We start from the raw sequence: 19,887 nt of genomic DNA, 5'->3' as shown, positions 1-19,887 counted from the left end.
GGAAAGAGAGTTACTTGAGGCGCAAGTTACGTCCACCGTTTCGTGGGAATGATTGATTACTTGCGGTAATCTTCGTGCAGGAAGTTCTCGTACTCGGTTCCTTTCAGGGTCTTTTGGACCTCTTCCCAGTTTTCAACATGTTTCGAAAGGTGCCCATGATGAATCTTCACCTGCCGACTCTTTAACTCGTGTTTCGGTACCTTTAGAAACTCCTGCACGTCGTCTAGTTTCTGCAAGAACACCGTCCGGATATCAGAACAACATGCGTACTGAAACTAGTTAAGATCTTGTTAGCCAATATGGTCTTTTCTGGTTTCCTGTCTCACCGTGCTGTTCTTGACAACATCCTCGTAGAACACAACAATGTGGCGTGTGGTATTAAAGTAAGACAGAGCTTTTGAAGTCATCTCTTGGACCTGTTTGAGATCAGGTATCAAAAGGGTCGTGTTGATTCTCGGCTTGTACCTTGCCAATATCTCAGCCTGAAACCATCGTTTCATTTCTTTAAGTTGCAGAATCACGTGAATCAACAAAACATTCGACTACATCTGAATCGAGGGTCAGATAGATACAATGGCATATATATGTGTATGTAGAGAGAGAGAGAGAGAGAGAGAGAGACCTCTTTTGGTGAATGAACGTGAGATTTGTGGGTGCCATTTAATAGCTTAGCATCTCTGTCATACGAGTTTGCAAGAACCGAGATCATCCTGCGCAAGAGATTTCTCCTGAAGAGGAAAACTGCCGAGACGCCACGGGTTTTGAAGTAATCTACTATCTCTTCATGGTGCTTCATTAGACCCTGCGTATATTTCATTGAATTCCCGGTGTGCAACCACTCCGTTACAACGTGTATAACAGGAAAAATACGCAATACAACGCAGCAACAGTAACAAACATGAACAAAATTGAGAAGATACTGAGTGGACTCTGATCTGTTTAGTCAGGCTTAATCAGCAGACAACCTAGGAGAAACGTCACGACAGAGAAAATACATCAGAGAATCATATTCTCTCAGAATATGTCATCCGATCTTTAAACAAAACGTTTGTGTTATCTGCAACAGATGGAACAACGACCAATAATCTCTAGTTTTGTATTTTCGGCCCATCAGAGAAACATTTACACTCAATGGAACCCGAATACTACATGAAATCAAAGGTTCTTTTAATCATGAAAGAGTGAAACAACAATTTATTCGGTTCAATCCACAAAAGTCTTCAAAGCAAGATTGCATGTTTTTGCTCTCATACCCCAGGGGATATAAATTGAGATCAGGACTAATCATACTTCAAGACTGACCGCTGAAACATTTTCATCAACTTTTAAAACTGAGTTGTATCTGCCAAACTTTCAGACAGGAGATTGGATCTATTGTCCAAAACTAGAAACAGATTCATCCACTTTAGTTTGAGAGCAATTAGGTTTTTAGCTATACGGAAGCTGGCCAAGAGACATCACCACGATCTTGAGGTTTAGGATATGACTAAAGATATGAGTTGCAAACTTATAGATTCAACATATTAGTGATATAACCATCCGGCAAAAAACAAACTGTCTCGGTGTATTCGGGATTTATGGGGCAAATAATGAAGTGAAGCTCGAGAAAATCTAGCAAAACTGCTTATAACCGATTATGAGCAGAAAAAACTAGACTGACGGCCACACGAATGGAGAGAGAAGCTTTCTTACACTATGGATTAAGACAAAGAACTATGATTCTGATCCGGAATCAATGACTTCAAAATATAAGAACCCATACCTGATTAAGCATCCACTTCAAGCCAACAGCAGCAGTGCACTCGTTCTTAGAGGCACTACTCAACCAGTCGAGATTATAGACTTTGTCCAATGTCTCGAAAATCGTCGAAGCATTGGCCCTCCTCTCCTTGACAGAGAAGATCTCCCCATTGGAGCTTATGTTAGTATGATTGTTAAGTAGTGTCTCAAACCAACCGCTTCCGGATCTCTGCATGGAGAGAATGGCGAAATACCTCACAGGATGGCACGAACACTTATCCCTAACCATTCCAATGATCCAACCCACAAAAAGAAACACTATCAATATAAGGGCAGACCCAAGAATCATGCAAAGACAGAGGCTAAGTTTCTTCACCTGCTATAGGTTTTCGGTTTAGGATAATGCACATAGGGTATATCCCATGGTTTGATATTAGGCTCGGGACACGGCCTCTGAAACACTTCAACATTCAAAAATCCAGCCTTTGGCCCTACCCCTATTTGCTTCAGACAAATCGAGCAAATGTAGACAGCACAGACCATTACAAACATCAGGACAACCATTCTTAACACAAGTGGGGACTTTTTGGGAAGCTTGAAAACGAAACTGTCCTGCAAAATAACGCATTGAAGGAAATCCATCGTTAAAACAAGCGAAACTGATATGGGTTTGCCAGAAATTTAGTCTCTGTCTTGAGAAGATTGCGAAACAGAATCATAGTATCCAAAAAACTGAAGTAAAAACACAGATTCCTCAAAAGGGTCAACCTTAAAGAACAAGCATATATATATATATATATACATATATATATATATAAACATATAAGATCAAGCTGAGAGATTCGTCAGGAAATCGGGGCTTAGTCTACAGCTAGAGGACAAAATCAGCTAGATTGCTCCACCAAAAAACAAACCCTAATCAGATCACAACATTCACGTGCAGATTGAAACTAGACAAAGTGTGAACAGAATAAAACCTAAAAAAGGGGAAAGGAAGATACCTTCGGGAGGATAGAGTGCTCATCGACCATGGCTGCCGCAGAGAGAGAGAGAGAGAGATTGGAGCTCAGAGAGAAAGAGAACACAAAGGCATTGAATTTTCAGGCACCCACCAGCCAAAAATTCAAAAAATGATTAACGAACACACAAAAGCACCTTTTCCTAAATCAACCCATAAAAATAGCAATTTTCTGAAGGAAAAAAAAAAGAGACAGAGAGAGACGAAGAATCTCGAAATACACAAAATATACGAGAGAGAGAGAGAGATTGAGAGAAAATAAAGTATGGGCTTCCCCGTGGAGAACACAATGATTAGAGACGCTCGAGATCGTTGTTCGCTTCGGATTTACGGATCTCTAATCATTAAAACCATGATGCGCCATGGAAATCTTTTTGGTGTTCACAATTGCAGACGAGAAGAAATTTTGGGAGGAAAAAAGAAAGAAACGAACAAAAAAAAAAACAGAGACGGAGACGAACATTGAGGTACGAAACGGCGTCGTTTTCTGTGCACCCAACCCGACACACTGCTCGACCACTATCGTATATTTTTTATTTTTTAAAATAAAATCATAAATTAATTATTAAATAATACTAGAATGACGTGTAATCCATTCGTTTTTCGTGGATTTGACTTTGACTTGTGTCTGTCTTTTATACATTTAATTTAACGGATTATGTTTGACTAAATCCTATTTCGCTTTGGGACACAAAAGGGTTAATTTTATTATTTTAATGGTATGCCAGAAATAAATAGTGTTTTATCGTTACGAGTTTATCCATTTTTATCTTTCCTTACAGAAATCATAACGAATATTTTGTGTTATATATAATCAACAAATAATACTAGAATATTGTGTGTTAATCAATTTTTTTTTTTTAAAAAGAGAAAATTGTATTCAGTTTCGATTTCTGGGTAAAAATAAGATTTAATCTTGATGTGAGTTCGTGCATATTAGATTTTTTTTTTTCATATTAAAGAAGAGAATCATAATAGATTTTGATTCAATGTCTAGAGGTTGTGGTGTGCAAATTAGTTTACAGAATTTACCCCCAAAAAAGAAAACCCCACGTTGACATTAGGGGAAATAGAGAATGTTTATTTGGGCTAATGATGGGCTTGGTCCGAATCATGGGCCTACAATTGTAACAAATGGGCCTTAGTTGGGCTCGTCAGATAATGTCGGACGTCTGCTCACGTCGTATAGATGATGTGCACCTGTATCTATATTCTTAGACATCAAGTGATGGTCATATAATATTTTTTTAAGACACAATGAAACGTACAGAGAGAGAGGTTTTCAAATAGATTTTTTCAAAAACTAGACCTTTGAATAATCATCACTGTGAAAAAAATGAAAGCTATCGACAACATAAATTTTTCTGATATTCAAATTGGTTCATTAAAGATTCGATCCAATTACATTCACTCTCGAACGAAAATAATATTATTACGATTAAATTGCATCATTCTTTCCTAACGATCATTCGAATATGAGAGCTAGAAAAAAAAATTCTTTCTTTTCAACCGTCTACACCATTCGATCTATTTTTAGTGGGTATTGATATCATAGTTGAATATAATATTAGATCCGGTAAGTGTATTATATAATATCATCAACCCTTGTATAATATAATATCTATATTATATATAATAAATTGCACCATATGTTAGAAAATGCACAATGCATACATATGTACTTAGAAAAAAATACTTGATTTGATATTATTTTGGAGATTTTTTTTTGTGGTATTCTAAAGCAAGAAAGTAGTTAACATTTATAATGACAAAAAAAATTAGTCGTTGCTAACAAGTTTAGATAGTCAATTTAAAATAATACGACGGTCCAATCACACCTTAGTATATGCTTGTGGTATATCCACACAATAATCGTAATCGACCGTTGCTTCCACGGTAAGACCATGACGTGGCAAACGACGTCGTATCTCAACTAACCAATCCAGCGCACGATAATGACAAGCAACTAATGTGCACATGGGGTGTATACCGAAGCATCTGACGTGGTCAATCTCTAGAAAACCACCACCACGCATCTCAAAGATCGAGTGGCTCCAAGCCTCCAACAACAAAAAAAAATAACTTGGAGGCGAGAGTTATGTAAAATGAAAACAGAAGCGTCGACTGTGTTCATACTCGTCAGGTCACCGTGAATTCAAATCGTCGCCGGGATTTCGCCGGGATTGCGTTTGAGATGATAGGCGGAGGCAGAGTTTACTGGAGAAGAAAAGCGGATGAGGAGACGGACGCCGCAGCGGAGGAGCACGGAGGATCCAACGGCGTCGTCGTGATCTTCGCTTGGAGCTCGATCAACGACAATCAGCTGAGAAATTACATTGATCTGTACTCTTCTCTCGGATGGAACTCGCTTGTTTGCCGCGCTGATTTTCTCACTGCGTAAGTTCCGTTGTCGTTTTCCGGGACTAATTCGCCCTCTGTTTGGTTTCCGAGAATAATTCCGGGAAATTTCGAGAGAGTGTTGAATTTTGGTGTAGAATTGTCTGCGAGCTTGCGAGTATTAGCTTCTAGTAACTTAGGTCTGAAGATCAGAATATGTTAGCTCGTTATTCGAATCTCTATCCAAGTATATTGACGGAATTGGGAATTTCATATGCATGTTTGGGAGGAATTTATCGATCGTAGACGGTCCAATGTTTTTGTTTTCATGATTCATTTCCTATCACATTCAGACAAGGAGATATTTCCCTATTATTTGAAAACTTTTCAATTCAGATTATCTTGTTTCAACAAAAGTTCTTATGTTTGAGAAATTGGCATACTATTTGTGTTTTTGTCAATGTGTTTAGGTTTTACCCGGAGATGGCTATGTCCCTAGCTTATGCTCTTCTTGCTGAACTCACTGAGGTCAGTTCCGGTCAACTTTTGCTGCTCTTCACCTTATGATTCTGGTCAATAATTGGATGGTTTCTTCAAAAAGTGGAAGTATTTTCTCTGTTGCACTCTAAAACCAACCCAGAATTGGTTTTCTTTCTTCAAAGTTCAGTTGTTTGTTTTGTGTTCTTGCTGGAACGGTGCGTGTATAATTTAGAATAACTGGTACTGTTAATGCGCAGGAGCTAAAGATCAGACCATCCCCTGTAGTCTTCTTTGCTGTTTCTGGGGCTCCAAAAGCTTGCATGTACAAAGTTTTCCAGGCAAGCCGAATGGATTATATTTTTATATACCTTGTCTTCCCCTGTGCTGGTTTATATTTCTTCTGATTGGTATTTGAAAATTTTCTAATTAGTAGGTAATCCAGGCTGCTTGTGAAGGTCATCTTCATTTGGTAAGATTTTTCTGTCGTACGTACAATTATCCATAGCTTTAGATTTTCATCTAAGTGCAGCTTGGTCAAGGTGTAGAGTAATGTGGTTTTTTAATGCCTTCCGGTGTTTTGTGAAGGATGATAGCCAGTTGGTCAGGAATTGTCTTTCCGGACATATCTATGACTCTGGTCCACTGGATTTTACAAGCGATTTGGCTGCAAAATTTTCTCTGCACCCCACCATACGTAGAATGTCTGGGCCTGCGAGACTAGTTTCTTGGTTGGCGAAAGGGATTACTTCTGGCCTTGACAGTTTATATCTTACAAGATTTGGATCCCAACGGGCCGAGTATTGGCAGGCTCTGTACGCGTCCATTGTGAGTTTCTGTTCCGAGCTTCTCTGTGTTTACTGATTTTTGTTTCAGAAATTCACTTTTTTTGTAGGAATAACTTCCCTTTTGGTATTTAATTTACAGGGACTTGGTGCCCCATATCTCATTTTGTGCTCGGAGAATGATGACCTGGCACCCCACCATGTTATTTCAAGCTTTGCCCATCATTTGCAGGAACTGGGAGGACAGGTTAAAGTTGTGAAGTGGAACAATTCTCCTCATGCAGGTTTATAATGCTATATAACATTCTGTAGTTGTGTTAATAATAGCTCTAAATTTCATTTGCACCGGAAAGCTGGGCATGAATAGTTCTTTCCGCAATGGATTGGCCAAAGCTAGAGTTTTTAAATGATAACTAGCCGGGCCTCATTCTCTTATAGCTGGATCTGGCAAATGGTTATTCCATCGCCTTGACATGGCTTTCATCTGTTTTCTCAATGTCTCGTGAGCTAAATCTCTTGTCTTTTTTGTTCTTGTCCTTCTTCAGGACACTACACGCATTACCCTATCCAATACAGGGCCGTTATATCCAACTTCCTGGAAAAAGCCATGTCAACCTACTTGCAGAAAATTCGGCAGCTTGGAGAGAGAGCTCGAACCCACGACGAGATACCCGAGTTAATATGCGGCCTCCAGAAAGCGGCCGTAAACTCTAACCAAAGCCTGAGAAGAGTGGCGACTAGGCCGAGCGACCACTTCTTCTTACCAAGCTCGGCTCCATACCAAAGCAGTAGTACCGAACAGATGGATAGATCGCCTTTCTGCTGCATAAACGCTCACAGCGTTCTCGGGCAGTTCCTGTTCGACGCTTGTGTTCCGAAGAACATCGAGGGTTGGGATATAAGATTCGCCGGCTCCTTGAACGGTCAGCCTTACGCCTCTTCCTCCTCTCGTAAGAGTTTCAAGAAACGAGTTCTTCGTTCAAGATTATGACACCCGGAAAAATAAAATCCTTGCTATCCGTCGTTGTGAAGAGGGACGCAAGCAAAATGTGCTCGGGCCAGATCGGATTAGGGACATTTTTTTGCGAGAAAGCACTTGGAACGTTACCTAGTATCATCGAGTTTGAGACAGCAGAGGAGTTTGACGAATAACTCGAGGAATGTACACATGAAATGTGAATAGCGTATCGACGATAACTGCGTTCTAACATTATCCAAGGAATCGGCGGACGAGGAAGACGAGCCGAAGACGAACGGTTGTGTTCGACGAAATGTTTGTTGTAGTACAAAAACTGGGCGTAGATTACATATCTATTTGGCTATGTGCGCGCTGTCTACACGAGGGTGTGGTAATAAACTGTGTACTGAGCATGCAATGAGCTTGTGTTCGGGTTTAGGGTTTCGGTTTTTGTTTCGAATCTCGGGTTTTGTTAGAATGGATATTTCGGGTTGAGTTCGGTTGTTCTTTAGTTTAAAATTTTCGGCTCGTTAAATAATTATATCCGTTCAATTTTATATTATTCGTTCCGAATTTTTATCAATTTATTGAAAAAACGTTTTATTTTTTAAATAAATTTTCTGATTTTCCGTTATTTCTATATTTTGTTCGGATTTGATTTTAAAAAAAAAATCGTAATTGGTCATTCGCTTATCAGATCCGGAAAACCAGCCATAGCCATGGTCAAAAGAGAAGGATGAGAATTGATCTTCAACTGCAAACATTTTTTGTACATGAACAAGAAACAGTGAAGAAGAGAAAAAAAACAAAACAAGAGACACATTACACAAAAATAAAATTAAAACGTGTTAGCAGCCCTTCATTGATGATGGTGATGGTGATGAAAAGAAGCTCTCTTCTGGTCTTTCTTGCTCCTCACGAACCCTAACCCTAATCTCTCTCTCCACCAACTCGAAGAGCCCTTCGTCTTCCTCCCTGAACACGAGCCGGCGTCGTCGTCATCTTCGCTCAGTTCCTCTCTCAGAGTCGCCATTTTCTTCTGGCTAATCTTGTCCTTGAGAGGCAATATCACTCCCTGGAAGAAGATCTGGTCTGCGGGTATCATGGCGTAGTTCTTCACTCCGAACTCGAACTCCGACGAGACGGGAGCTTCCTTGTACTTGTTCATCTCGTGCTTCGTCGCCGCCATGTCGTTCGAGAACGAGATTCTTGGCTCTGCGTATGTTCCGTACATATGTTGCTGCTGCTGCATGTCTGTATACGCCATTTTTTCTTTCCCTCTTGAGGTTTTCTTTTTGTTTCTTTTTCTGGGCACCTTTTTTTTTTTCTCTGCAGTCCGTCACTGTGGAAGATGCCTGTATTTATAATATATTGTCCTTCTCGGTCGGCATATATATATATATATATATATATATATATATATATGTGTGTGTGTGCGTAGAGATTCCTGTATGTATTAATGTGTTTCAGATTCAAAGTGACATATTTGGAAATTATGTCTTGAAATGATTTTATTACCCGTATGTGTGTGTGTGTGTATATACATATATGTGTGAATGTATAGATGGTGGGCATATTATTATTACATATACACAGACAAAGACATGTATGCTTCTTTCTCTATGGGTTTTTGGAGATGTTAGATTTAGATTCTTGATCTAATCTTACACTAATGATATTTTAATTTAATTATTTTGTAATAAAAAAAAATATACAGTGCTTTTGTTAATGAATAATGAGGGTCTTTTGGTGACCAAAAAGAGCCATGAAATATAAACCCTACCATTGTTTGATTAGAAGATAAAATCTAGAGTAATGCAAAAGGGATGTTTTAAGCACATGCATGCCATTGTGAATTTATACACATTCACTCAATTGGTCGATATATCTCATATGAATTGCCATTTTTGTTGTTATAAAATTAGAAATAAAATTATCCAAATAGTCTCTCTCTCTCTATATATATATTCTTTTTTCGTTACTTTTGTCTGAATTTAATATAAGACATATATTATAACAACATATTGTGATTTAATTTTTGTAAAATTACTGTAACTCTATTAAAAGAATCAACGTGACGAGATTTTTTTTTTTTAAATAACACCTTTTGTAACTCTATATTATAACAACATATTGTGATTTAATTTTTACGTTCTAGACTTTATTAAGAAGTTGAAATTTGTGTGTAACTTCTAGGAAATTTCGGAACCTGATTAACATAATCATGTTGTAAATTCGCCGATTAATGTATATATTGTTTCAGAAATTCTTGGCTGTTCACACTAACCAAAGGTTACAATTTATATATATATATATATAAATGTATATGTGTATATATATATAACTTATGGGTTTCCACCTCCAAAACACTGTAATTAATTTAATTTAATTAATGGATGGATTTAGGCAAATCTCAAAAAGCCCATGTGAAAATCATAGCTGTTTCTTGGCTATAATCAGTGTAATTAAAGTTCTGATTCCGACAAGCCGCGGTTCTTATATCCTCACTTCCAAAAGAATGCGACCAATTATCACCCATTAAGCATATAATAACCATTTTATTATTATATTACATAATCAATACAAATCCATAAACATATACGCGTATACAGACAAGCACACTCCTACATATATACATATATATATACACACGTAGATGCAGCTCTGTCTCCTTGGTGGTCTCCCATTTCGCGAACAGAAGATGTCTCATAGTCGTTTTACCTAAATCTAAAGAATTCGAGGTTTTGTCGTTTTGTGCTTGAAAATTAATAAATTAATAAACATGATTAATTACCAAGGGCTCGATTCACAAGGTTGGATCTTGGATTGCAGCTGTTCTTGTGTTCTTAAAAAAAATATTAAAAGCTATTTTTTTTTTGAAAAATCATAGTTATGTGAATTCTCGTTCCATCATCATATATTGTTGTTGGACTGACATATTTCACTCGGTCAATGTCGGTGTTTCCAATATATATATATATATATATATATATATATATATCCAATGTGTTAAAATGTCTCTTTCTCCTTATTTTGGACATTTACTATCGAGTGATATAGTCCACAAGGTTCGGAAACAACAACAAAAAAAATTATATTTATATACTAGCGAAAAAAATATAAATTTAAATATACAGAAATATTAAGATATAAGAGATTCATATTAATTTCTCCTTTGGTTCAGTTTGTTGATACGTGGATATATATTGGGTTCGTATTCACATTTTGATATTATATATATATATATGTATATGTATTCGCAAAAATTAAAAAAAAAAAACATGATCAAAATACTCATAATTTTATCTGATATTAATAAAATTATCATTTTTGGGATAACTATAAATTTACCATTTATATAATAGTATTAATAAAATTTATATTAAAAACTTCAATTTAAAATTCGAATTCACATCAATTTTTACTCTTTTTTTTTCTTGGCATCTTTTTATATTCGAAAATGATATTGATTGCATTTTGGTTACTTTGTTTTAAAAAATACATTTAATAAAATTTTAAAATATATTCGATTTGAACACAATTTTATAGTATATTAATCAAATTTTACTTGTGGCAGTCGAAATGTTCAGCCCTCCTCGATATAAATTCAGCCCTACTCGAATTTCTTATTTATTATTGTTATTTATTTATTTTTTTTTATCTTCTTTGGAACTTGTAGCCATTCTAGCCTCTTCTCAATCCTTAGTGGATAAGTCCAAGAAATGTACATAATTTCAGTTCAGTTTCATTGTCTCTACAATCTTCTTCAGTATTTATGTTTTATTTTGCTACATTAAAATTAAAATTAATTATTTAAATTGATTCAGATAAAATTAAGTAAAATTTTCATTAATTTTGTATGTATAATTCTCATAAAACCCAACTAATGATTTCGATTTTTCTTGATTATTACGTCGTTATTAATTTTTCTAAATCCACCCCATTGATCTAATGTCATTATTTTCTACAATTTTGATCTTTCTCATTCGTTAAGATTCAATGTATAATACTTTACGTTTTTTCATCTACAAATGAAAAAAATATAATAGTTTGAAAAAAATTATATATCATCTATTCTAAAGGATAATATGTATCCTATATATATATATATATATCTGGTTTTTGAATTTATATTTTGATTTTTATTATTAATCGATTCTTGAATAAATTTATCATCTTGGTTTTTTTATATGAAAAGGCCACGGTTTGGACTATTAGGATTTGGGACTAATATTATTTTACCATTTTTCTAAAAAAAAATTAACCCGCTTTTAGGTAATTTTTTAGCGAGTATAGTATTTCGAAATGTGCATTATAGGACACAAAAATATCATATTCAAATCTTCATGGTAGAAAAGATCGATTTTTTTCTTAATTTTTTTAAAAATGTAATATTGGTAAAAAAAATTACAAGATGAGTGCCAGACACAATGTATGTAAAAAAAAAAAAAAAAAAAGAGAGAATCAGAAGTGCATGCCAAACGCTATCTTATGATTCTTATCCATGCCGAACGCGGTCTTGTTGGACCCGAATTAACCGGGATAAACCGGCTCGACCCATACCGGGTTCAACCAAATGGATCAAGCCCAAAGGCCCAAACCTTAAAATCTTTATCATCAAAGCAAACCGTTCTTTTGACTGTTCGATATCATTATCATCATCATTTCCAATCTCCATCGTCTCAGAGCGTTAGGGTTTTCGAGGGGTTTTGAATTCGCCAACAGCAACATCAACAATAATGGCTTCTTCCCTCATGGCGATTCGCCTCGTAGGGATCCCGGAAACGACATGGATTGGTTCTCGCATCAAGGTACGGCCTTCATTTCTTCTCCGATCCTCGTATTCCACTTTCGGTCTCTGTCCGAGTACCAGAGCCTTATCGCTGAACACAACCTCTGTCAAAAGCATGAGCACTTCCGCAGTCCCGAACCATCCTTACCAGACAACTCAGTCGATGGCTCCTTCTCCGCCGCCGCCGCCGCAGCAGCAGCAGCAGCCGCGACTGGATTCTCGGGGTATGCAGACTCGGAGCAACCCCTATGCCGGTTCTAATCAGTGGGTGCCACAGAAACAGAGCCACAACCCTAATCAGTTCAATCATCAGAATCAGGGACAAGGCTATGCGAATCGTGGATTTCCTAACCAGGTGCAGCAAAACCCTAGTCAGTGGAATGCTCCGCAGAACTCTCAGACTCAGAATTATGCGCCGCATCCTGGAAGCACAAATCAATGGAACAATCAGAATCGTGGGCAAAACTCGAATCAATGGCAAGGGCGGGGTGAAACCCCTAGCCGGAGCAACATGAACCAAGGTCATGCGGTGACCTCTGCTTACGGAGTGGCTCAGCCTTCTCATCCTCCTCCTGTGGATGAGATATTGCGTCTATGCCGGGAGAGGAAGTACAAAGACGCTATTGATTTGCTTGATAAGGGAGCGATGCCTGATGGAGAATGCTTTGGTATCCTGTTCGAGTCTTGTGGGAATCTGAAGTCCCTTGAACACGCGAAGAAAGTGCATGATTACTTCCTGCAATCTAAGTTTAGAGGTGATATTAAGTTGAACAACAAAGTGATCCAAATGTACGGGAACTGTGGGAGCATGACTGATGCCAGGAGGGTTTTCGATCACATTCCAGATAGGAATATGGATTCATGGCATCTGATGATGCGTGCTTATGCTGATAATGGAATGGGCGATGATGGTTTGCATTTGTTTGAGGAGATGAAAAAATTGGGTTTGAAGCCAAATGAGGAGACATTCCTTTTGATTTTCTTGGCCTGTGCTACTGTAGATGCGATAGAAGAAGCTTTTCTACACTTTGAATCTATGAAGAGTGAACATGGAATTAATCCCGGGGCAGAACATTATTTGGGGCTTTTGGATGTTCTTGGAAAATGTGGACAGCTTATCGAAGCGGAAAAGTACATCCGGACTCTGCCATTTGAACCCACAGCTGTTTTCTGGGAAGCTCTGAGGAATTATGCTCGGATTCATGGAGATATCGATTTAGAGGACTATGCGGAGGAGTTGATGGTCGATCTTGACCCATCTAAGGCTGAAACCAACAAAATTCCTACTCCTCCACCAAAGAACCGAAAGGCTGTAAGCATGCTTGAGGGTAAGAGTCGGATCCTCGAGTTTCGTAATCTGACCCTTTACAAGGATGAAGAGAGAGCAAGAGCAGCAAAGAAAGATATGGTTTATGTGCCTGACACTCGATATGTTCTACATGACATCGATCAAGAGGCCAAGGAACAGGCACTGCTCTATCATAGCGAGAGACTAGCAATAGCTTATGGTCTGATCAGCACTCCAGCCCGACAAACTCTTAGGATCATCAAGAACCTCCGTGTCTGTGGGGATTGTCATAACGCCATCAAGATCATGTCCAGGATCATTGGTAGGGAGCTAATTGTTAGGGACAACAAACGGTTCCATCACTTCAGAGATGGGAAATGCTCTTGCGGTGACTACTGGTAGAGTTGCTCGTTCACTCCCGTGGTATTTGTTGCTCTGTTTGCTTCAGAGTTTGACATGTATAGTGCTGTTCTACCTATGCCATCTTTGGTAGTTTTCAACTTATGAGCGTATGAACGTATGCCTTTGGTACTGTTATTGCTATTTTGTAGTTTTCATCTCTTTGTGAGCATGTTTCATCAGTCATATTCTTGGTACTTGATAAGCTTTTCTCCTTACAAGTCTCTGTTTTCATTATAAGTTGGGGACAGAACACAATTCTGGATGTCTTAGAAGCTTTTCACTCACATTAATTATTGTTTATGATTAAAAATTTACTGCTTCGTCCTTAGTTGGATGATTATGGAGAAACTTTGCAGCTGTGTTTCCCGTTTGGAGAAAAACGCAGGTGAAGAAGTTCAAGATCTAGTAACCTTTCCAAGCTTCTTGTTGCATCTGTGAACTCCTTGAAGCCAATAAACTCCATCAGGGAACAACCAAAATTGGGGATTTCCTCAAGCCGAAAACCCTAACCAGATGAACAGAGGGATCTGAAGCAGGATGGTGTGGATGAGACACTGCGACTGTGCCGGGACAAGATGTATAAAGATGCCTTCTTTGTTTGTTAAAGGAGCTAAGTCTGATGGAGAATGCTTCTGTGATCAAGTGAATAATGTTAATGATTGTGCCCGATAGGGATATGGATTCATGGCGTCTGGTTATCCGAGGAGATGAGAAAACTGGGTTTGAAGATGAACAAGGAGACGTTCCTTATGATGTGCATATTATAGTGTTGATGCGATCGAAGAAGCAATTTTTGGGTCTTTCAGATGTTGTCCGAAAAGTGACATCTCATCCACAAGCTTCCATTTCAACCATCTGCTGTATTCTGTGAAGCTCGGAGGAATTATGCTCAGTTTCATGGAGATATGAGGAGTTACAGGCGAAACAATACAGATTACTCACTTCATTACAGAAAGTAAAACAGGTGAGAACATGTTACAGACATTGAAACTACATAGATGCCCTCTTTTGTTTTCTATTTTGTATGAACAGGAGACAGGAACTGATTCTACAATAGCAGAGAGAGAGAGAGAGAGAGAGAGAGAGAGAGAGAGAGAGAGAGAGAGAGAGAGAGAGGTGTCTCTCTTGTGTTCAGATGATGTTGGAGGACTGAGTCATCATTGTTATGAACTCATCCATGTTAACCAAGCCATCTCCATCAGCATCCACAGCACTCACCATCCTCTAACAATCCTCTAAAGAACACCTCTCCCCAAGCCTCCTCAAGACCGCCATCACTTCCTCCGCGCTTATCTTCCCGTCCCCGTTCAGATCAAAAGTCCAGAAAGCGGTTCGTATATCCGAGACCCTAACCCCTCCACCCCTCGTGTGTGCTTCCATGAACTCTTTGAAGTTGATAAACCCATCCCCGTCCATATCCACAGCCTTGAAGATCTTGGGCGCGTCTTCGATTGCCTTGTCTTGTCCTAGAGCTCTCAGGACGACATTGTACTCCTTCTGAGAGATCTTCCCGTCTTTGTCAGAGTGGAACCTGTTGAAAGCCCGCCTCATCCTCATCTCGTCGACGTGGGGCTGAGGAACAACTGCAGGGGATGACGACAAGGCCGAGGTTTATCTGGAGAACATCCTTGAAGGCTTCCTCAAGAGCCTGTTCTTGGAGAGCTTGTACTGCAGTTCAAGAAACCTCGTGCTCAACATTACAAAGTTGTCAGCAGCCTGTTGGTAATGTGACTCCCGGTCCATAATTTATAATCGCAGACCCTTGAAGGAGACAAGAGGAAGAGATGATTCCTTTAGGCGGCCCGACTGAAAAAGACGGAAACTTGGGGTGGAAGAAACAGCCTGCCTTTTTTTTTTTTTTTAATAATTCCCTGGAAGCTTGTAGGCCATGCTTTGAGAGAGAGAGGGAGAGGGGATGAAGAAGAAATTCTGGGAATGAAGAAGGCATAGATAAAACAGGGAACAGTCTCTATCTGGGTCCTGAGCCACACCAGAAAAAGAATAAGTTCTTTGCCGAAAGCTATACAAGAAAGATTCCTTCGGAAGGCCGGGTCTACGAGCTGACTCGTTTTTTTTATTTTAACGATCTGAGCCATAATAATTCCTAGACCCCACGTGCCAACCCGTCACGAGCTTGAGCTCGGTCGAGCCACGGGCCGGCCAGAGCCGAAAGAACTTGCGTTTTTTAGTTTTATTATTTTTCATTTTCGGAAGAATCACTAAAAAAATACAGTAATGTCAAAAAAAAAAAAAATCTATCACAGAAACCCTCTGCATACATCTACTGTTTAGGAGAAAAATACGTGCTTTTAAGACGTTAGTAAATTCAATCCTACTCTTAAGCAGAAAAATACGTCCTCCTTTTAAGACGTTATTGTTAAAATTATAATTATAGTTGTGGGACAGAGACCTCTCAACTTGGGGGATCCAAATTCGTAGCGGATAAGTAAAATCATACACTTTATTTCGGATTTAGGGTTGATTGAGATCTTGTTGGCTTAGAATCCGAAGTTAGGGATAGGTTAGGGTTCATTTTGCATTTTTCAATTTTCGGTTTTCTTCTTCCATGTTTGATGTTTTTCTCGGTAAGTGTGTTATATATTTGTGGTTTTTACAGAATGTTAGATGAAGAGGAAAGTATTGTGGATTTAGGTTTATTTTTTATTTAGTTCTACTCTCTAGACAATTCGAGTCCGGTCGAATTTTTTTTTGGTTTGTGAAAAACCGGACCGGTATGAGCCGGTCCAAAACGATCTTTCGCTTCTAGTCTTGAACATTTGATCATTCCTTCTAATTTTGGTACGTATCTTTGAATAGATGCGATGCATTTGTTACAAAAAAAAAAAAACCCCTAATAGGCACGCACGTTCATACCGCAGAAATAGAGCCGACGCAAGTAAACGCGTGGATCCATGTGGATGAACACCTCTCGGCTTCTGAGATTCTATCTTCTTCGTCTCCCGGATAGCCATTCCAGGTTTTCTTTCATGGATGCTTCAAATTTCAACTCCCCGACTAAGCCCTCTTTCTCTTCCTTTGCCCAATCCAGCAGAAGGTGAGTCCTGCGTTTTCTCCGCCGCCAAACCGTTTGAGGTTTTGTTTTTGTTGTCCGATTGAGCAACCATTGTTGTTTTCTCAGCGGCGGTAGAGGAGCAAGAGGCTATGCGAGAGACGCCGATCGACGGAGACCCCATGGCCGTGGCGGCGGCGGAGGAGGAAAAGACAAGATCGATGCTCTTGGAAGGCTCTTGTGAGTAGCGATCGTTATGGAACAGACCCTCTATTTCGGCCTAATTTTTCGATTTCTGCTTGAGATTGTGATGTTTGAGGTTCTGGGTAGGTTAGATTTGGCTCTGAATTTTGCTGTTTTGTCGACCATCAGGACACGGATCTTGCGGCATATGGCCAACGAATTGGACTTGAACATGCGTGCTGATGGTTATGTTAGGGTTGAGGATTTGCTTAAGCTGAACCTGAAAACATTCGCAAATGTCCCATTGGGTTCACACACGGTTGACGAGATCAGGGAGGTCAGTTCGGCATTGTCCTTTTTTGACGCCATTGAAAGTGAATTGAGTTGTGTTTCTTGAAGAGAGCATAAGCTTTGTGATGTTTGTTCTTTCAGGCTGTCAGAAGGGACAATAAACAGAGGTTCAGTCTCTTGGAGGAGAATGGAGAACTCTTGATTCGTGCAAACCAAGGCCATTCGATAACGGTAACAATTCTCTTCTTCTGCATAATATAAACGACCCTTTTTCCTCGCATTTCAGGAAAACCCGACGGAGTAATTGGCTTTCGGGTTGCTTCTGTTCTGTTTTCTCATCTATCGCCTACTCTGAAAATTCGGAGTTTACCTGTTTAAGGTTATGTCTTTGGACATAGTTGGGTATGGTCATAGCTGGCTTTTTTCTTTTCTCTCTCTGATTCCTCTTGTTGTTATCTAATCCTACACTTCATCTCTATGATTCAGATACTTTCTGTTTTCAGTTTGACGAAATTATATTATACTGTGTATAGCTTTAAGCCGAAACTCGGTCTCTCTACTTGCAGACAGTTGAGTCTGAAAAGTTACTTAAGCCAATCCTTTCGCCCGAAGAAGCTCCAGGTCCGTACAACCGTTACAAATATTTTAATTTCACTTAGATCTCTGATTGTTTTCTTTTTAAATGTTGTATCTCCTGGTTTTGGGGGGCAGTGTGTGTGCATGGAACGTATAGAAAGAACTTGGAATCGATCTTAGCACACGGGTTAAAGCGCATGAATAGACTGCACGTTCACTTCTCTCGGGGCTTGCCGACCGATGGTGAAGTGATCAGCGGTAAGGTTCTCGATCAAGATGTTCCTTCACGGACCCGAATTTCCGTACGAAATGGATCTGATTCTCCAATATATTATGCACTTGTCGCCATCTATTTGGAAAGAAAAAAAGCTTGACTTGGGTTTTTTTTTTTTGGCTGGCATTTGGTTAGGAATGAGAAGGGACGTTAATGTCTTGATTTTCCTGGACACCAGCAAAGCTCTTCAAGGTAATGGATTCCCTGTAATCTCTTGTGTCATTTTAGCTCAAATTTTAAGGTATGATTATTATTTTTTATATTCTGGGAAACAGATGGGATGAAGTTGTACTTGTCGGATAATAAGGTGATTCTGACAGAAGGGTTTGATGGTGTTGTGCCCGTCGACTACTTCCAGAAGATCGAGTCTTGGCCCCACAAACAACCCATTCCTTTCTGATTCTTTTTCTTTTCCACAGCAAGGTTTTGCTCTTCTTCAAATTGTTAATATATATATATATTGTGTGTGTGAAAGATTAGGCTAAACTAATGTTGGGATTTTGACGCAGATAAATCATATAAAACAAAAAGGGATAATCGCATTTAAATATCTGAATTTTTACAAAAAAATTTAAATAAATATTTGAATTATAAAATTTTCGTATAAATACCTCAATTTTTCAAATATTCTGTATATATTCAATTTCTTGGATAGCCTTTTCCGAATATACATTCCTCTAATTGATAGTTTTCTCTTTTTTGGATATATAATAACGCTTGAAATCAATTATATAGTATAAGTTATATATCAAAATTATTATTTACTAGTGAACGTTCCTGATGCATAGCAGGATAAAGCAACGTCGGTGCTATAAATTATACTGTTACGAAGAGAATCTACATTAATCGATCGCAATTGTGTACGAACAGGAGTGGCAGCGTTACTAGAGATAAGACAAACGTGGAACACGTGCGTGAATTGAAGAAAAAGACAACCCACGTTTTCCGTGTCGAAGGGTCTATTTCCCCCACGTGTTTATAGTTGTGCGACCAAAAGCGGTTAGATTCTCTGGTGGGTTCGGTACATGCATATGTTTCCAATTCTCTTCTTCTTCTTTTTTTTTTTAAAATTTGTCTTTTATTTCTATCTCCATCTTAACATTTAATAATTGCTAAGTAGAATTTTCATGTTTAATACCCAAATTGACAATGGTTAGATACTCTGAATTTTATATTTTAAATCATCCCAACAGCAAAAACTCAATAATTACCCCTTTATAATTTATTATTGTTATTTATTTAATTTCTCAATTTTTGTATGGTACAACTGTACAGTACAGAAAAATCTAATTGCCAAAAAAAGTCATTAGAATCTAAAAAACTTGCTTCAATTGGAAGAATCAAAACAAGCAAAGATCCTAGAAAACCATACTGTCTCTCTCTCTCTCTCTTCCCAAATCCATCATCATCATCATCATCATCATCATCATCATCATCATCGTCATCATCCGTATCTCCATCTGCAGTACAGAATTCGTCCCGCAAGAGAAAGAGTATCTGATCATAAAGAACAATCACTGAAACAGATCTTCAATGGTGTTCCCTGAATCTGAAGAATCACCATTCCCAAAATCCATCGTCATCATCATCCTCATCCATTCTTCCATTTCTCCATCCGCTTCATGAGAATTCGTCCCGCTCGCACTTGCACTCACACTCGTATCAGTATCAGTGACAGTATCATGATCGGTGGAGTCCACGAACGGGAAATTCAGCTTGGCACGTGGCCCGCGGAAGCTAATGGCGGCTCGGTCGT

At 38.6% G+C, this 19,887-nt stretch overlaps 6 protein-coding genes and 1 pseudogene across 7 annotated transcripts in view; 3 read left to right on the top strand and 4 right to left on the bottom strand.

Moving 5' to 3' along the window:
* LOC104819586 overlaps positions 1 to 3,218 on the bottom strand; it is a 3,895-nt gene extending 677 nt beyond the window's left edge. The window contains exons 1-6 of the mRNA XM_010549726.1: positions 2,742 to 3,218; positions 2,117 to 2,352; positions 1,763 to 2,021; positions 623 to 802; positions 327 to 482; positions 1 to 230 (exon numbers count right to left, since the gene is read on the bottom strand). Coding sequence (XP_010548028.1) covers positions 57 to 230; positions 327 to 482; positions 623 to 802; positions 1,763 to 2,021; positions 2,117 to 2,352; positions 2,742 to 2,771 — 1,035 coding nt within the window. The 5' untranslated portion in view covers positions 2,772 to 3,218 and the 3' untranslated portion in view covers positions 1 to 56. The remainder of the gene's footprint in view (positions 231 to 326; positions 483 to 622; positions 803 to 1,762; positions 2,022 to 2,116; positions 2,353 to 2,741) is intronic.
* A 1,598-nt stretch (positions 3,219 to 4,816) lies between these two features.
* Positions 4,817 to 7,874, top strand: LOC104819585. The gene is made up of 7 exons (XM_010549724.1): positions 4,817 to 5,155; positions 5,566 to 5,623; positions 5,833 to 5,913; positions 6,009 to 6,044; positions 6,161 to 6,400; positions 6,500 to 6,641; positions 6,903 to 7,874. Exons 1-7 carry the CDS (start codon positions 4,953 to 4,955, stop codon positions 7,346 to 7,348), a joined length of 1,206 nt encoding a protein of 401 aa, XP_010548026.1. The 5' UTR covers positions 4,817 to 4,952; the 3' UTR covers positions 7,349 to 7,874.
* Positions 7,875 to 8,064: 190 nt separating this feature from the next.
* On the bottom strand, positions 8,065 to 8,615 carry LOC104819584. Its single transcript, XM_010549723.2, has one exon. It carries the CDS (start codon positions 8,580 to 8,582, stop codon positions 8,175 to 8,177), a length of 408 nt encoding a protein of 135 aa, XP_010548025.1. The 5' UTR covers positions 8,583 to 8,615; the 3' UTR covers positions 8,065 to 8,174.
* A 3,342-nt stretch (positions 8,616 to 11,957) lies between these two features.
* Positions 11,958 to 14,010, top strand: LOC104819583 (pentatricopeptide repeat-containing protein At2g15690). The gene has a single exon (XM_010549722.2). The coding sequence runs from the start codon at positions 12,055 to 12,057 to the stop codon at positions 13,795 to 13,797; it is 1,743 nt and encodes a 580-aa protein (XP_010548024.1). The 5' UTR covers positions 11,958 to 12,054; the 3' UTR covers positions 13,798 to 14,010.
* Positions 14,011 to 14,719: 709 nt separating this feature from the next.
* Positions 14,720 to 15,952, bottom strand: LOC104819581 (annotated as a pseudogene).
* Positions 15,953 to 16,634: 682 nt separating this feature from the next.
* Positions 16,635 to 19,265, top strand: LOC104819580 (tRNA 2'-phosphotransferase 1). 2 transcript variants are annotated; one of them, XM_010549721.2, is made up of 9 exons: positions 16,635 to 16,852; positions 16,937 to 17,047; positions 17,180 to 17,327; positions 17,423 to 17,512; positions 17,848 to 17,902; positions 17,993 to 18,115; positions 18,267 to 18,323; positions 18,407 to 18,554; positions 19,002 to 19,265. In XM_010549721.2, exons 1-8 carry the CDS (start codon positions 16,710 to 16,712, stop codon positions 18,529 to 18,531), a joined length of 852 nt encoding a protein of 283 aa, XP_010548023.1. In that variant the 5' UTR covers positions 16,635 to 16,709; the 3' UTR covers positions 18,532 to 18,554; positions 19,002 to 19,265. The 2 variants fall into 2 exon arrangements, with proteins under 2 accessions (XP_010548023.1, XP_010548022.1); XM_010549720.2 differs by lacking the exon at positions 19,002 to 19,265 and having other exon boundaries at positions 18,407 to 18,681.
* An 82-nt stretch (positions 19,266 to 19,347) lies between these two features.
* LOC104819579 (ethylene-responsive transcription factor ERF109-like) overlaps positions 19,348 to 19,887 on the bottom strand; it is a 1,256-nt gene continuing 716 nt past the window's right edge. Inside the window, exon 2 of the mRNA XM_010549719.1 lies at positions 19,348 to 19,887. Within this exon, the coding sequence (XP_010548021.1) occupies positions 19,646 to 19,887 (242 nt within the window). The 3' untranslated portion in view covers positions 19,348 to 19,645.

Source organism: Tarenaya hassleriana, unplaced genomic scaffold (assembly GCF_000463585.1).
Source record: "Tarenaya hassleriana unplaced genomic scaffold, ASM46358v1 Cleome3, whole genome shotgun sequence".
In the NCBI taxonomy this organism is placed as follows: Eukaryota; Viridiplantae; Streptophyta; class Magnoliopsida; order Brassicales; family Cleomaceae; genus Tarenaya; species Tarenaya hassleriana.
This window is presented reverse-complemented; position numbering and strand designations above follow the sequence as displayed.

Excerpts from the sequence above, each read along its gene's own strand:
- LOC104819585 (XM_010549724.1), top strand. The coding sequence starts at position 4,953 with ATGATAGGCGGAGGCAGAGTTTACTGGAGAAGAAAAGCGGATGAGGAG. Across the intron at positions 6,401-6,499 it reads AGGCTCTGTACGCGTCCATT|GGACTTGGTGCCCCATATCT; the intron begins GTGAGTTTCTGT and ends TTTAATTTACAG. Across the intron at positions 6,642-6,902 it reads GAACAATTCTCCTCATGCAG|GACACTACACGCATTACCCT; the intron begins GTTTATAATGCT and ends GTCCTTCTTCAG.
- LOC104819584 (XM_010549723.2), bottom strand. The coding sequence starts at position 8,582 with ATGGCGTATACAGACATGCAGCAGCAGCAACATATGTACGGAACATAC.
- LOC104819583 (XM_010549722.2), top strand. The coding sequence starts at position 12,055 with ATGGCTTCTTCCCTCATGGCGATTCGCCTCGTAGGGATCCCGGAAACG.
- LOC104819580 (XM_010549721.2), top strand. The coding sequence starts at position 16,710 with ATGTGGATGAACACCTCTCGGCTTCTGAGATTCTATCTTCTTCGTCTC. Across the intron at positions 16,853-16,936 it reads TTTGCCCAATCCAGCAGAAG|CGGCGGTAGAGGAGCAAGAG; the intron begins GTGAGTCCTGCG and ends TTGTTTTCTCAG. Across the intron at positions 17,328-17,422 it reads CGGTTGACGAGATCAGGGAG|GCTGTCAGAAGGGACAATAA; the intron begins GTCAGTTCGGCA and ends TTGTTCTTTCAG.